This window comes from Anser brachyrhynchus (genome assembly GCF_964034855.1).
Source record: "Anser brachyrhynchus genome assembly, chromosome: 16".
In the NCBI taxonomy this organism is placed as follows: Eukaryota; Metazoa; Chordata; class Aves; order Anseriformes; family Anatidae; genus Anser; species Anser brachyrhynchus.
Genome location: NC_137734.1, coordinates 7,907,331 through 7,919,855, shown reverse-complemented (window position 1 = coordinate 7,919,855; position 12,525 = coordinate 7,907,331). Strand labels below are relative to the sequence as shown.

General features: G+C 41.7%; 1 protein-coding gene across 1 annotated transcript; it reads right to left on the bottom strand.

Annotated features, from left to right (window-relative positions):
• Window positions 1–264: 264 nt before the first annotated feature.
• Window positions 265–11,590, bottom strand: ZFP64 (ZFP64 zinc finger protein). The gene is made up of 6 exons (XM_080557814.1): window positions 11,395–11,590; window positions 10,779–11,018; window positions 9,289–9,450; window positions 8,023–8,085; window positions 7,158–7,409; window positions 265–3,269 (listed from the first exon to the last, which is right to left on the bottom strand). The coding sequence occupies exons 1-6, from the start codon at window positions 11,447–11,449 to the stop codon at window positions 1,969–1,971; spliced, it is 2,073 nt and encodes a 690-aa protein (XP_080413940.1). The 5' UTR covers window positions 11,450–11,590; the 3' UTR covers window positions 265–1,968.
• Window positions 11,591–12,525: the final 935 nt, after the last annotated feature.

Below are 12,525 nucleotides of genomic sequence, written 5' to 3'. Positions count from 1 at the left end.
ACAGGCAATGAACCTGTGCCACTAGAAAAGTTGGAGAACAAGGGCAGGGAATAATATACCCTGAAATACAGCTGTTGGTGAACTCAGAACTTTTACCTCTCATTTCAATACAGCATAGGGCTACAAAATAAATATTTAATAATTCCTCTTTAATTAAGCATTCATGAAGTTTCTCCTAACTGATGTGTGATCTTTTCTGACATCCCTAAGTGGAAGGACACATTGTCAGCCAGTTCAAATCAAAGATCAGATTTTAAAACCTGGATTATTTGGATTTTATTTTTTTAAAGAACATTAATTATGAATCAAGAATTAGGAAGGCAGGATAGCTCTCCAAAAAATATTATTTCCCATAAATAATTAAGTCAGTGATACTGGAAGACTCAGATTTAAGCAACCTTTCAACAAAAGACAAAGGTCACATTTTCAAGAACAACTTGTGCTTGCAAGTCATGATTGAATTTTCCTGGACATATTGTAAAGCAGAAAGCCTCACACTGTACATAAAAGTGCATACCACACATAAAGAAGTGGTGGGGGAACACCCCCAGATATGCAAAATAAAGTCTGTAAAAAGATTTAAAAAAAAAATTAAAAAAAATCAAACAAGGCCTATTCAGAAAGTGGCCCTAGCTATATAATCTTGATTCGGTGATTCTCTGTAAGTTTTCCAAGCATGTTTCTAGCACGTAAAGCTATCATTCAATGTCTTCCACTAGCAAATACTGTGAAATTTAACTTGATTTTGATTCCCCAAGATAGAATCTCAGAGCTGGTTTTGATAAGTCTCTTTCCAGACTTCACAAATATTAACAACTGTCCTTGGGATACTGTCTGGCTGTGAACGATCACTCATTTTTGCAGATCCAGGGACCTATAAAGCTGTCTATTTTCTCAAGCTACACATTCTGTTTTTCAACTAGATAGTAGAGTAGTGATGATATTACTAGCTAGCATTACAGGAATACTCATCAGATAGGACTATAATATTGTATAATTCAAAATACAGCCCAGCATTCATTCATTAATTTAGCAGTAAATGATGCGTGTCTATCTCATGATCCAATCTGATTAATGCTAGTGTTGCAAACCTCAGATTAGAATCTTTTTTTAATTATTGTTTTGAATTGAATGAATTCGACCTTTTCCTTTTTCCCCTTTAACCTGAAAAGAATAGCACTAAAATGGAATGGACTTTTTCCACCCAAGCAACATCAAAATAAAAACAAAATTTAAGTAGTGTTTGTAAAAAATATATTTGTGGTTGTTTTGTTCTTTAAAACACAGGTGCCTCTGACACATCACTGTGCCATATACATAATTTGCAATAGTGTTCTTGCTAACAAACTTATTTATTACTGATGGACAAAATTATTTTGTCTTCTAAAAACCATCACTTGGTCTTCTGCATCAGCATTACCAGATCAAGTGTCACATGCTACCCACTTCTACTCATATTAAGCAACAGGTCCCATGACCTTCAGTAGGGCTCCATTATTGATCTGTAAGAAATGTCTACAACCAGCCAGGTTCAGTTAATCCATACATAGCATGTAATCAAAACAGACCTCACTTAAAAATATAGCTTGGAATGGCTCGGACTATTGTCTTTTGTGTATACATGAAAGTCTGCTGTGAAGATAGTTCATCATAAGGTGAGGTTTTCTTATTTTTGCCAGCACAATGCAAGAATCCTGGTCCAGGAAGCTTACTGCTTGGTGAAGCTTTCAATAGTTGCTTTGATGCTCAGATTTTATGAAGAACATAGCCTCCGATTTCAATAGAAGCACAAACATACACAACCTCTTTGCCACATACAAGGTGTATGTTTCCACGTACAGACAAGCAGAACACGTATGTGGAAGGTATTTGGCTTTGTAGGACAAATTCTGTATTCACTTATGTTCTATGCATTTCTGCTGAAATCACCGGTGCCTCCAAGGCTGAAATTTGTTAGTTACTTTGTGACTAATCTGGTATTGAGTCTGCTGGACACAGCAAAGCTGTGTGTGGTCCACTTTGAATGATGGAGTAGGTCTGCTTAGGGGCTTCTGTGTGAGAAGATGAGGAGAAGATAGGAGGAGGGGGAGCTGAAGTGGACACCGTGATACTCTGATCTCCATCACTAACCACAGTCACTTCTGTTGCTCCTTCTTGTATCAAAGCATTAAGGCCTTCTAAGTCAGAGCAGCTGATTCCAGAGCTGGTGATGAAAGCTTGGTTTGCTGAAGCCTCATGACTGCTGACAGGTGCAGCAGGAATCAGAGTTTGATGTAAAGCAGTTCCATCAGTTTGATCATGGGTTGTTAGAAGAACTGCTGGCTGTGCCACAGGCACTGCTTCGCTTTGTGATATTGGAGGTGGAGGTGGTGCCAGCAAACTGACTTGGCCCAGCAGCTGCAAGCGGCTGTTGCCTGAGAGATCTTCCTGGTTCTGGCTAACTAGTGTGGGGGGCACAACATTCACCGATGCAGCCTGAACTATGCTGTTACTCTGAGGAACCTGGTGACCCACAATGATCTTGACCCTTCCCTCGTTGTATGGAGAAACCTGAGCAGCCTGAATTGGGACCTGGAGGTGACTGACAGTAATCGGGGCACTGGTCTGTCGACTGGGATCCATCTGGAGCTGTAGAACAGCCAGTTCATTATTTTTAGATCCACTGTACATACTGTGCTGCTTCTTATGACTCCTAAGAGAATCTTCTCGGACAAAGGAAGCATCACACAAATCACACTTAAATGCCTTCTTGGCATCTAATTTGGCAACTTGCCTGGAGCCACCTTGCTTTGGCCTGTCTCCTTCCTTCTTCTCCACGGTTTGCTTCTTGGTCTTGACTTTGTCTCCATGAGCTTTCCTCACATGAGTAGTCAGGTTGCTCCGCTGCTTGGTATCGAAGCTGCAAAATTCACATTTGAAAGGACGATCTTTGCAGTGAATTCGCTCATGCACTTTCAGAGCTGCCTTGTTGGAACAAGAGTAGTTGCACTCCGAGCACTTCACTGGCTGCTCAGGCTGATGAGTTCTTATGTGGTGTCGAAGGCTTGTTTTGTTTCCACACTGAAACTCACACTCTGGACACTTCAGAGTATTTTCCATACTGTGTTTGATACGAATGTGTGATTTCAAGTTTCCTTTCATGGCGCACCGGACCTCACAGAACTCACATTTGTAAGGTTTCTCACCAGAATGCACACGCATGTGCCTCTTCAAGTCCGAGTTGATTTTAAATTTAGCAGGACACATCTGACACTGGAAAGGAGCATCTCCTGTCAACAAAAAGCACATTACAAATTACAGATGAGACACCAAGATCCATTTTATTTCTGGGGAGACAAAAGGTCATAGTGAAACATGCACAGCCAACTTGTTGAAAATATGTTGGGAGTTTACAGGTATTTAGAAGATGCAGAGGACTTTAAGGGCACAGTATTGATCACCTGCTCTAACGTATCTGTATGCAGATTTTCCAAGAGAATGCCTGCCCACATCTATGTATTTTTTTTTTTTTCCATATTTAGATGTTCTCATTTTCTAGTTCACTTTGTAAAACTGTACAGTGTGCTCACAAAAAGCAACTGGAGTTTCTTTCTCATTTGTCCCTCTTTGGCAACAGTATGCCTCAACCAGGGTTTAAAATTCATTAAAATAAACACTGTAACAGCTGCTACATTTTTCAAGTCTAAGAAATCAACAGAAACACATGTGTGTCTCAGGTCTACAGTACAAGATTTACAGTGAGATTCCTAAATTAACTTTAAGCCTAGGTAAGTTTCAGGCTACTGCAGACAAGTAATGGGCAACAACCTCACTGCTCAACCATACAGTCCTTATTGCCTTTCTTGTACTGACATTTATTCACATGGTGAATTAAATTAGCTGACAAGAAAAGCTGGTCTGGTTTACTTTCTGGCCTGGTTAATTCCTTGCCCTGGTTCATGTGGTGCAGCACAAATGCTATTGCTGGCATGCACAGAAAAGCAGTGAAAACTTTTGTCCAAAATGTGGGGAGTTGTATGGACAAAAGTCCGTATCTTGATGAGTGTCAGGTGGCTGCCAAACCACGGTGGTACTGCAGTTATACAGAAACAGAAGAATCACAGATACGTAAACGTAACTGCAAGAGAGAAATGGGAGACTAATGAAATATGCATGCAAGTATGGGACTCCAGGGAAATGTGTTTATACAGAGAAATAACATGCAGCTTTTGTTTTTCCAGCATTACAGCAACCAAGATATTTACATCATACCTAATAATATTCTACAGATTCAAGAAAATCTGTTTGTATTCACGTGGTATCAGTTCACATTCATGCAAACAGATACATAAAATATTCGTAAGTGCATAACTTTTATGAGTGCAATCCTGACCCAAAACCTATTTAACTGAAAGTTAGGTTAAATTCTTAACTGCTAAAGCATGAAAAATGAACGTACTCATCTGTAAGATCGTTAGTAGCCTGTTTATGTCAAACCACGTACGCAAATAACCATTTGAACTGCCTGAATCTAAGCCACTGTTTTGCATTTTCTTTATTTGCGGGCTTGTGTCACATGTATGGTCAAAATAAGCTGTACATCTGTCAATCCATATAGTCAATTACAGCATAAAAAAGGACTCTTTTCTGAAGTCATTGAAAAAAAATCTAGGGCAAGCAAGCCAATCCTATTGAAAAACGTCCTTTACCATTTTCTTTAATCTAAATACATAGTTTTCTAAACTACTTGAGCATAAAGTTTAAAAGAGTTATTTTGAAAGAGAAGAACTGTGTTCCTGAGTGCTAAGACATGCTTGGTGGAGGGAGGAGAAAGAGTGTATTTGTTTAACAAGCCTTTTCTTCTTTAAGAAAACCACAACTAGCTATTTTATAAGTTAATATTTCATACAATTCTTACAGCTATGACAATAGCTGTATAGTTTTGCATAATTTGCTTATCCAGCTACATATGTCATAGGTTTAGCTGCATATTTTTCATATCAAGTTGCGGCCTACTGTGCTAATCCATGTATCTGTTTAATAATAGAGATACATAGTGTATTATCTATATTAAACAGATTTTTATTAATGAAGATGCACTGTTTGCTCATCTAGTTTATTTTACAGTCGCAGCTGCATACTCTGCCATGAAATTTTTATCTACTTCACTGATGAAGGCATTGTATGTATTTCAATGGCTTAATTTTCACATACTGCATAGCACAATAAGAAAAAGAATTGGTAGTTTTATTGAATAGAGCAAAGACTGTTCTGTTTACTTTAAGAGTGGTTTATTACTTGCTTCTTTACATTTCTGTTCATTTATTATTAACGCTGACAGAATCAAACAAAAAAAGAGTGTCTGATCCTGGAATTAAAATTAACAATTTTAATAGTATTTCTACTCAAATTAATAGGAAACAGCTCTTCAGATGACTAGTTCAAGTAATGTCATGTAGATGATGTGACTCTGAGCAATGTAAATTACATTCACCTCCTACAGAATGACTAATTTTATTGTAGTAAGGAATGTATTCTAGAAACCAGTCTTACTTTTCTCCTAAAATTGGCTGTGTGCATAACAGCTTTTTAACCTAAAAAGGATGAAATGATTACTGTCTAAATTCTTGTGCCTCCTTTCAGTTAATCAAAAAAGCTTCTTTTTAAAAAACAACAAAAGGATTTAATTTCAGAGAAATGGAAGAGACGAGCAAACTAAAACCTTGCTTGAATTTCAGCACAACGTTGTTTGCTTAAGATGCAACAGAATAATTTGCTAAAAAGAAAGAAGGCAGCCTAGAAACCCTTTCCAACTATCACAATATTTAATGGAACAAAAATCTAACTCTACTGGGAATGCGTGAGTATCATCATTCAGAGGTTCTCCCACGGCCAAATTCAAAGCATACCTGTCCACGTTCATAAATGCAAACACAGGCACACTCCTACATTACATGTGGAAAACTCAACATCATATTCTGTAACTACTGTGTTTACTAACAGCTACCTTCTCACAACACCCCGTACTATTTTGACTGACCATCACATCATCTTGTAGAGCAACAGAAAGAAGGAAGCTTGTAAAACAACTGCCTGATAATCCTGCCTGTTCCATCACAGCAGACTTGTGAAGTATAAAAGATTCTCTTCTGCTAGAGACAGATTGGTTTAACCCTCCCCTTCTTCACAATGCACAAGGGATTTATTTCTTTTATCTGTTTGAAATAAATCCCATCTTGCACACATCTGAACTAATGTTGTTTAGTACTTGAATTCCAAATCAGATGCAGGATAGGTTCAAAGCTAATCTATTAATCAATGAACCATAACCACCTTGCAGCTAAAATTCACAGAACTAATCAAATATATAGAAGACAACACACAAACCTAAACCTGGAGTAGATGAAAAACAACCTACAGAGAAAATTGTACAAAGACAACTGTACAACAGTATCTTTATGGCAAAACTCTTATAGAAACAACCTATAAGTGAGAAGTCTAATTAAAAGGAAACCAAACAAATAGTGTAAGTATAAAACAATACAATGTTTATAAACCCGGAGGCCAAAGTTTTCTATCCACAGAACAAATATGATATGGGAAAAATATAGTTCCAACTGATCATACTCCACAGTTAACGTCCATTAGCCTGAACGGGGAAGGCACCACAAAGAAAGGTCAAAAAAGGTGCAACTTAAATTGCTAATTACTTGCAAGTTTACTAATGAGATATAAATTAAATTATGCATCTTAAGTTTCCGCTGACACAACTAGTTTAACTATAATTTCAAAGTTCAAAAATAATTTCAGTGTTTCTTATATGGTGGACCAGACTTGAGAAACACAGATAGGACCCTAGATGCTCTCAAGGACCTAATTATTTATTGATTTATTAAGTTCTATTGGTTTAAGAACATCTTAACAGGCAGTTCCAAAGTCAATTTAAAAGAACAACTACCAAGAGTCAGATCTGTCTTCCAATTGCTTCTAGGTATTTTCAGGAGAGCTGTCTTGCCCTACTAGATTATATGCCCAAGAGACTGAGAGAAGCCAGATGCCTAAATGCTTCTGAGAATTCAAGTAGGCACCTCCTGGCATCTTAACACCCTGTATACCTTTTTAAAATCCTCCAAATGGCTTCCAAACTTTTACAGATCTGAATTTTGGTATAAGCTCACCTGTGTGGGATCTGAGGTGTACAGTTAGCTGGCTAGAGTTGCGGCTTGCGTAAGGACAGATTTGGCATTTAAAAGGACGCTCATTGGAGTGAATGCGCTGGTGCTTGTTGAGACTGCTGCTGTCAGCAGCTGCATAGTCACAGTGTTTACATTTGTAAGGCTTCACGCCAGTATGGGACCGCATGTGCATCTTCAGCTTATCTTTGCGACTAAAACATTTGTTACAAACATCACATTTATGGGGCTTGTCTCCTGAAAAAACAAACAAACAAAAAACAAACAAGACAGCATCAATACATGAAGAATTTTTGCAACATAAAGTTGTTACTAAATAACAAACAAGCAAACAAAAAACACTAAACACTTTAATAGCAATGTGGCCAGTTTTCAAAAACTGGATATAGGATTTCAGCTGACAGTCAGCTAAGGCTCCAGAAGGCTGCATATGGAAGTGCAGAAAGTTGAGGCGGCCTTTTGGCACAGTCTCCCCTCAGAACTCTGAATTAGTGTTTTGGGGGATGGCAGGTGAACTGTTGAAATCACTGTTTGATATCAAAGGCAAATTAAGTTTACACACCACCACACTGCACCCTGATAAACACATGGTCTGCATCTACGAAGTTTGATAGTGCCTTAACCTACATAAAGTGCTCATGTTTCATAGCTGTGAGTGGTATGGCCCAGTTGGGCCGTAGCTTACCAAAAAAGGCAATTCCCTAGGCACTAAGAACTAAACCTCCAGTATATACATATACGTGTATAACTTATCTGATTTATCTGTAGATGTTATTTTGTAGGAAAACTCTTTTTAGCAGGAAGCCAGAAAGGAAACCAACCAAAAATAAAATATAGTGACTGTGTAAACCTGTGTGGGTTCGCAGATGACGTTCCATATCCTTCATACCATAGGAAGTCTTGAACTGGCAACCTGACAGTAGTAAGATTAAGAAAAGAACACCATTAAATTAATGGACAGTTTAACAAAATAACAACAACAATATACTACGATATTAGATGAGGCCCTGGGCAACCTGATATAGTGGGTGGCGTTCCTGCCTCTGGCGGGGGGGTTGGAACTAGATGATCTTTAAGGTCCCTTCCAACCCGAGCCATTCTATGATTCTGGGCATTAGGTTTCTTCTCAGTAAGATTTTCTTTAAAATTCAGTATTTACAAAAAAACAAAAATTCCCCATCTCATTTCCTTACAACTGCTTAAAACTGGCTTACCTATGAACTTTAGTTTTCTAATGCTTCCCCGGGGAGGCAATTCCCCCTCTGCATTACCATTTTCTGTAAGCTTTGAAACAAGTTCTCTGTACTCTCTGCCTAGGATTTGAGATGCATTTTAAAATACACAAGGGATGCAGAGGTATCTAATTAATTCCACATATGATTTCAAGTTAGTGCTATTGGGAACTTAGGTAACAGCCCACCATTCAGGAATTCTGCCCAAGCAGAAAATGTTACAGGTTTAAAGCCCAGAAATGAATGCCATACATCTTAACTGTGCCTTTCAAGTGAAGGCAGGCTAGCAAAAAAGAGCCTGCAACTTCTGTTCCCATTAATGATCACTACTCATCTACATGGCTGTCTCCACGTATTTATCGCATATTGAATGATTTTTACTCATTAAGGTCTCCACATACTTTGGTTCAAACTACCATCATAGTATCATAGAATGGTTTGGGTAGAAGGGACCTTAAAGGTCATCTAGTTCCAACCCCATTGCCATGGGCAGGGACATCTTTGTATACAAGCTAACTGATCAAAGACAAAGCATATAATGCAAAATGCACATATAATATTTTTTGCATGCAACAATGGCAGCTGGCAAAAAGGAAACCAGACTCTGCCCTTCAACAGCATGGGCCAGTATGCACAGGCCAGTGTCAATATGCAAGCCCACTGGAGCATCACCAGGGTATGTCACCGTATAGGACCAAAGTCTAAGGACGTGCAAAATCAATAGCAAAACTACTACTGATGTCAATGGTAGTATACCACACCCTTTGTTGGCTGCCCTCCAAGTTTCATGCATCTTAAGTGCTTAAGACAGACAGACCTACTTTGTATATAACTATACCAATTCTATCAATGTTATAATGAAGACAACATAATCCACATCTTACCTGGATAGCAACAGTTAAGTTTCTTCTGTGTAAGCGAGGAAGTCGATTTTCTTGAACGTGCTTTTGGTGGTGTAGGGACAATAGCAGCAGTTGGAGGCTCACTGCTCTCGCTAGGCAGGTACGTTTGATAGCCATGCTCAAAAACAAACTCTGGTGCAGAAACTAAACACATAAAATAGCTCAGTTTGATAACATTAGCTTGTCCAGTCAGTAAAACCTTTCTAATTACTTTCCATCTCATAAACTACTCCTCTACTCCGTTTTCTTTTCCAGCAAGACTTTCCTTCTTGGCTTCTTATTAATATGGGGGAGTTGGAAGAAGAAAGGCATTTCTCTCCCTTGCTATCCTGCTATCAGATGAAAACTCTGTAAAGACCACATGAGCCATGCTGAGATTCATATGACCCTACGTAGGCCCACTTGTCTCCCTGTTTGAATCCTATCTGACTGCATTGTTAAAACATTCTGCTTCTTCCGAAGCCTGTCCAGGTCTTCCATTAATAAAGTTCTCTTTGGTTTTCAACACTGGCTGTGCTACAGCCCAAGGGAGGGAAAAAAAATTATATGGCTAATATTGTCAAAAAGGCATCACGTAAATAAATAAATAAAAAAAAATCAAAAAGTTCAGCTTCTTTCAACTATACTGTTTTTAACTATTACTCATAACGGGTAAAACTGTCAGGCAAAGTCGCAGCTTTTAAATCAATTAAACGTTACACCCCAAAAGGGCAGAAGGATATAATTGCCCTCATTTTAAAGATGAGTAAATACGAAGCACAAGAGTGACTCATCCAAAACCCACACTGAGTTGAGGGCTTATAATACAAAAATTCCTGGAAGTGGGCCCTGAATTCATTTTGCTTCACTGCTCTTTCAGATTTGCTGTCCTAATCTATCTGTACAACTTTAAAATCATGTAATTTGAATTTTAGTAAAATCTCAGACCAAGCTAAAACAAAACTTCACAATATACAGCAGGACAAATCTTCATACATTGAACAAAATTGTAGTTTTATTTACACGTTTGCGGGATCAGGACCTTACTTAAGCCTTCGCATACACAGAAATTTTGAGTAATATTTTTTCTGCCAATTACTTGTGGGAGCAATATTAGGGAATGCAGTGTTCTCACATAAAAGTGCCTGGATTAGAGCCCGACAGCAATTCTGAGTCTGTTTCTCATCAAAAACACTCTTAAAAAATAAAATGCATAGCAATTTGATTACTTTTCCTAAGTATTGACAATTTTAATTAGTTTGCACAACTTGGTTATACAACATGTTAGAGCTATTGTAAGTGAACTCGTATCTCAATTACGTATCTGTTGCCACACCAAAACCGAGGCTGCACACCACTCGTTTTCTTCCTTCCTTTGCACAAATATGACAACTAATGTGACCAGTTTGTTCACCTTAGTGTGATGGGGACATGTGCAGGGAGCAATGTAACACTGCTTTGCATGAGCAGAGTGCTCTGCAGCACCGCGATACCTGTGATGGTTTGGGTCTCCGAGGTGATGGTCCTGGCCGCGGTTTGTGCCTGTGTCGAGGGCACCGTTTCCTCCGACACAAACTGGACCGTGCTGGTGGCCCCAGCTGCCGCACTTGTGAGCTGGCAACCGCTCTGCTTGTGCGCGACGAAGGCATCGAGGTTGTTGAACTGCTGCTTGCAGATGCCACAGATGTGGATGTCCGGGGTGAGCTCCACCAGCACCGTGGTGCCTCCTGGAACTGGAACGACAGCAGAAGGGGCAGTGATTCTGTGATTCTATGACTCTAAGGAGACCAGCACCCCCGGCACCTGGCGCCCGGGGCCCCCAGGGGCGGAGCTGCCCGCTGCGGCCCATGCCCATTCCCGCGGCCACGTTCCCCGCAGGCCCCGGACCCCCTGGGGGGCCCTGCCCAGGCCCAGCCCGGGCCCCGCAACCCCTGGGCGCTCACCCAGATTCCCGGGTTCCCCCCCAGCCAGGTTCCCGGGCTCCTCCGCTCCCGCCTCGCTTCTTGCGCTACTCAGGTTTCGGGGCCTGCCCGGGCCCCGGTTCGAGCCGGCTTCCGCCTCGCGGGCCCCGGAGCGCGCATAACCCGCCCGGCGCGCAGCGCCACTTACACTGCACGGGGCCCGGGAACGCCGGCGCCGCCCCCGCCCCGCCGCCGGGGTTCATGGCGATAGCGAGCCCCGCACGCCGCCTCTGCCACCTGCCAAGGGCCTTATTACCGGCGGGGAACCTCCCCCCCCGCGCCTCTCGGCGGCCGAGCGGCGGCGGATGTGGAGGGGCCGAGCATGCTCAGTGGAGGCGGCGAGGTTGCGGCTGCCCTCACCTGCCGTCGCGCTCAGGGCTCCGTCATGTCACCCCTTCACAACAGCGCCGTGCTCGGCTCCTTGGGCTTTTCTTCAGCCCGATCGTTCCTGCCCCCCGTAACGGCCTGCGCTGGCCTCATGAGCCCGGGCTCCGTGCCCTGACGAAGCCGGCAGTGAAGCCTTAGTGCTGAGGCGGCTGCGCTGCGCAGCCGTGTCCATGAGGCAGAGGTGGCTCGTGTGAGCCAGCCCTACCTCCTGGCGAGGCCGTCGTCCTGAGCCGGGCTATTTTTGTGTCAGGCAGGGCGTGTGTCAATTTGGAAATGCACATTTGGAAATGAGGCAGGGCAGGTGCTAGAATTACGGTTCAAGGTAGTCTTTCAGTTTTGGCTATCTCACTTCAGTCATGTGCCTAGTCACAGAAACATAGAATATCCCAAGTTGGAAGGGACTTACAAGGATCACGATCCCAAGTTCTGGCTCCACACAGGACCACCCAGAAATCAGGCCCTGTGTCTGACAGTGTTGTCCCAATCATAGAATCATAGTTGGAAGGGACCCACAAGGATCATCGAGTCCAACTCGTGGCTCCATAAAGGGTCTACCCAACAATTCAGACCACATGACAGAGCATAGTCCAAATGCTTTTTAAACTCCGACAGGCTTGGTGCCATGACTACATCCCTGTGGAGCCTGTTACAGTGCCTGACCACCCTCTCAGTGAAAAATGTTTTCCTAACACCAGGCCTGGCCCTCCCCTGTCACAACTCCATGCCTTTCCCTCAGGAGGAAAGTGGTGTCCCCCAGGGGTCGCTATTGGGGCCTATCTTGTTTCCTATCTTTATTGATGACCTAGATGAGGGGATTGAGTGTACCCTCAGTAAGTTTGCAGATGACACCAAGTTGGGAGGTAGTGTTGATCTGCCTGAGGGTAGGGTGGCC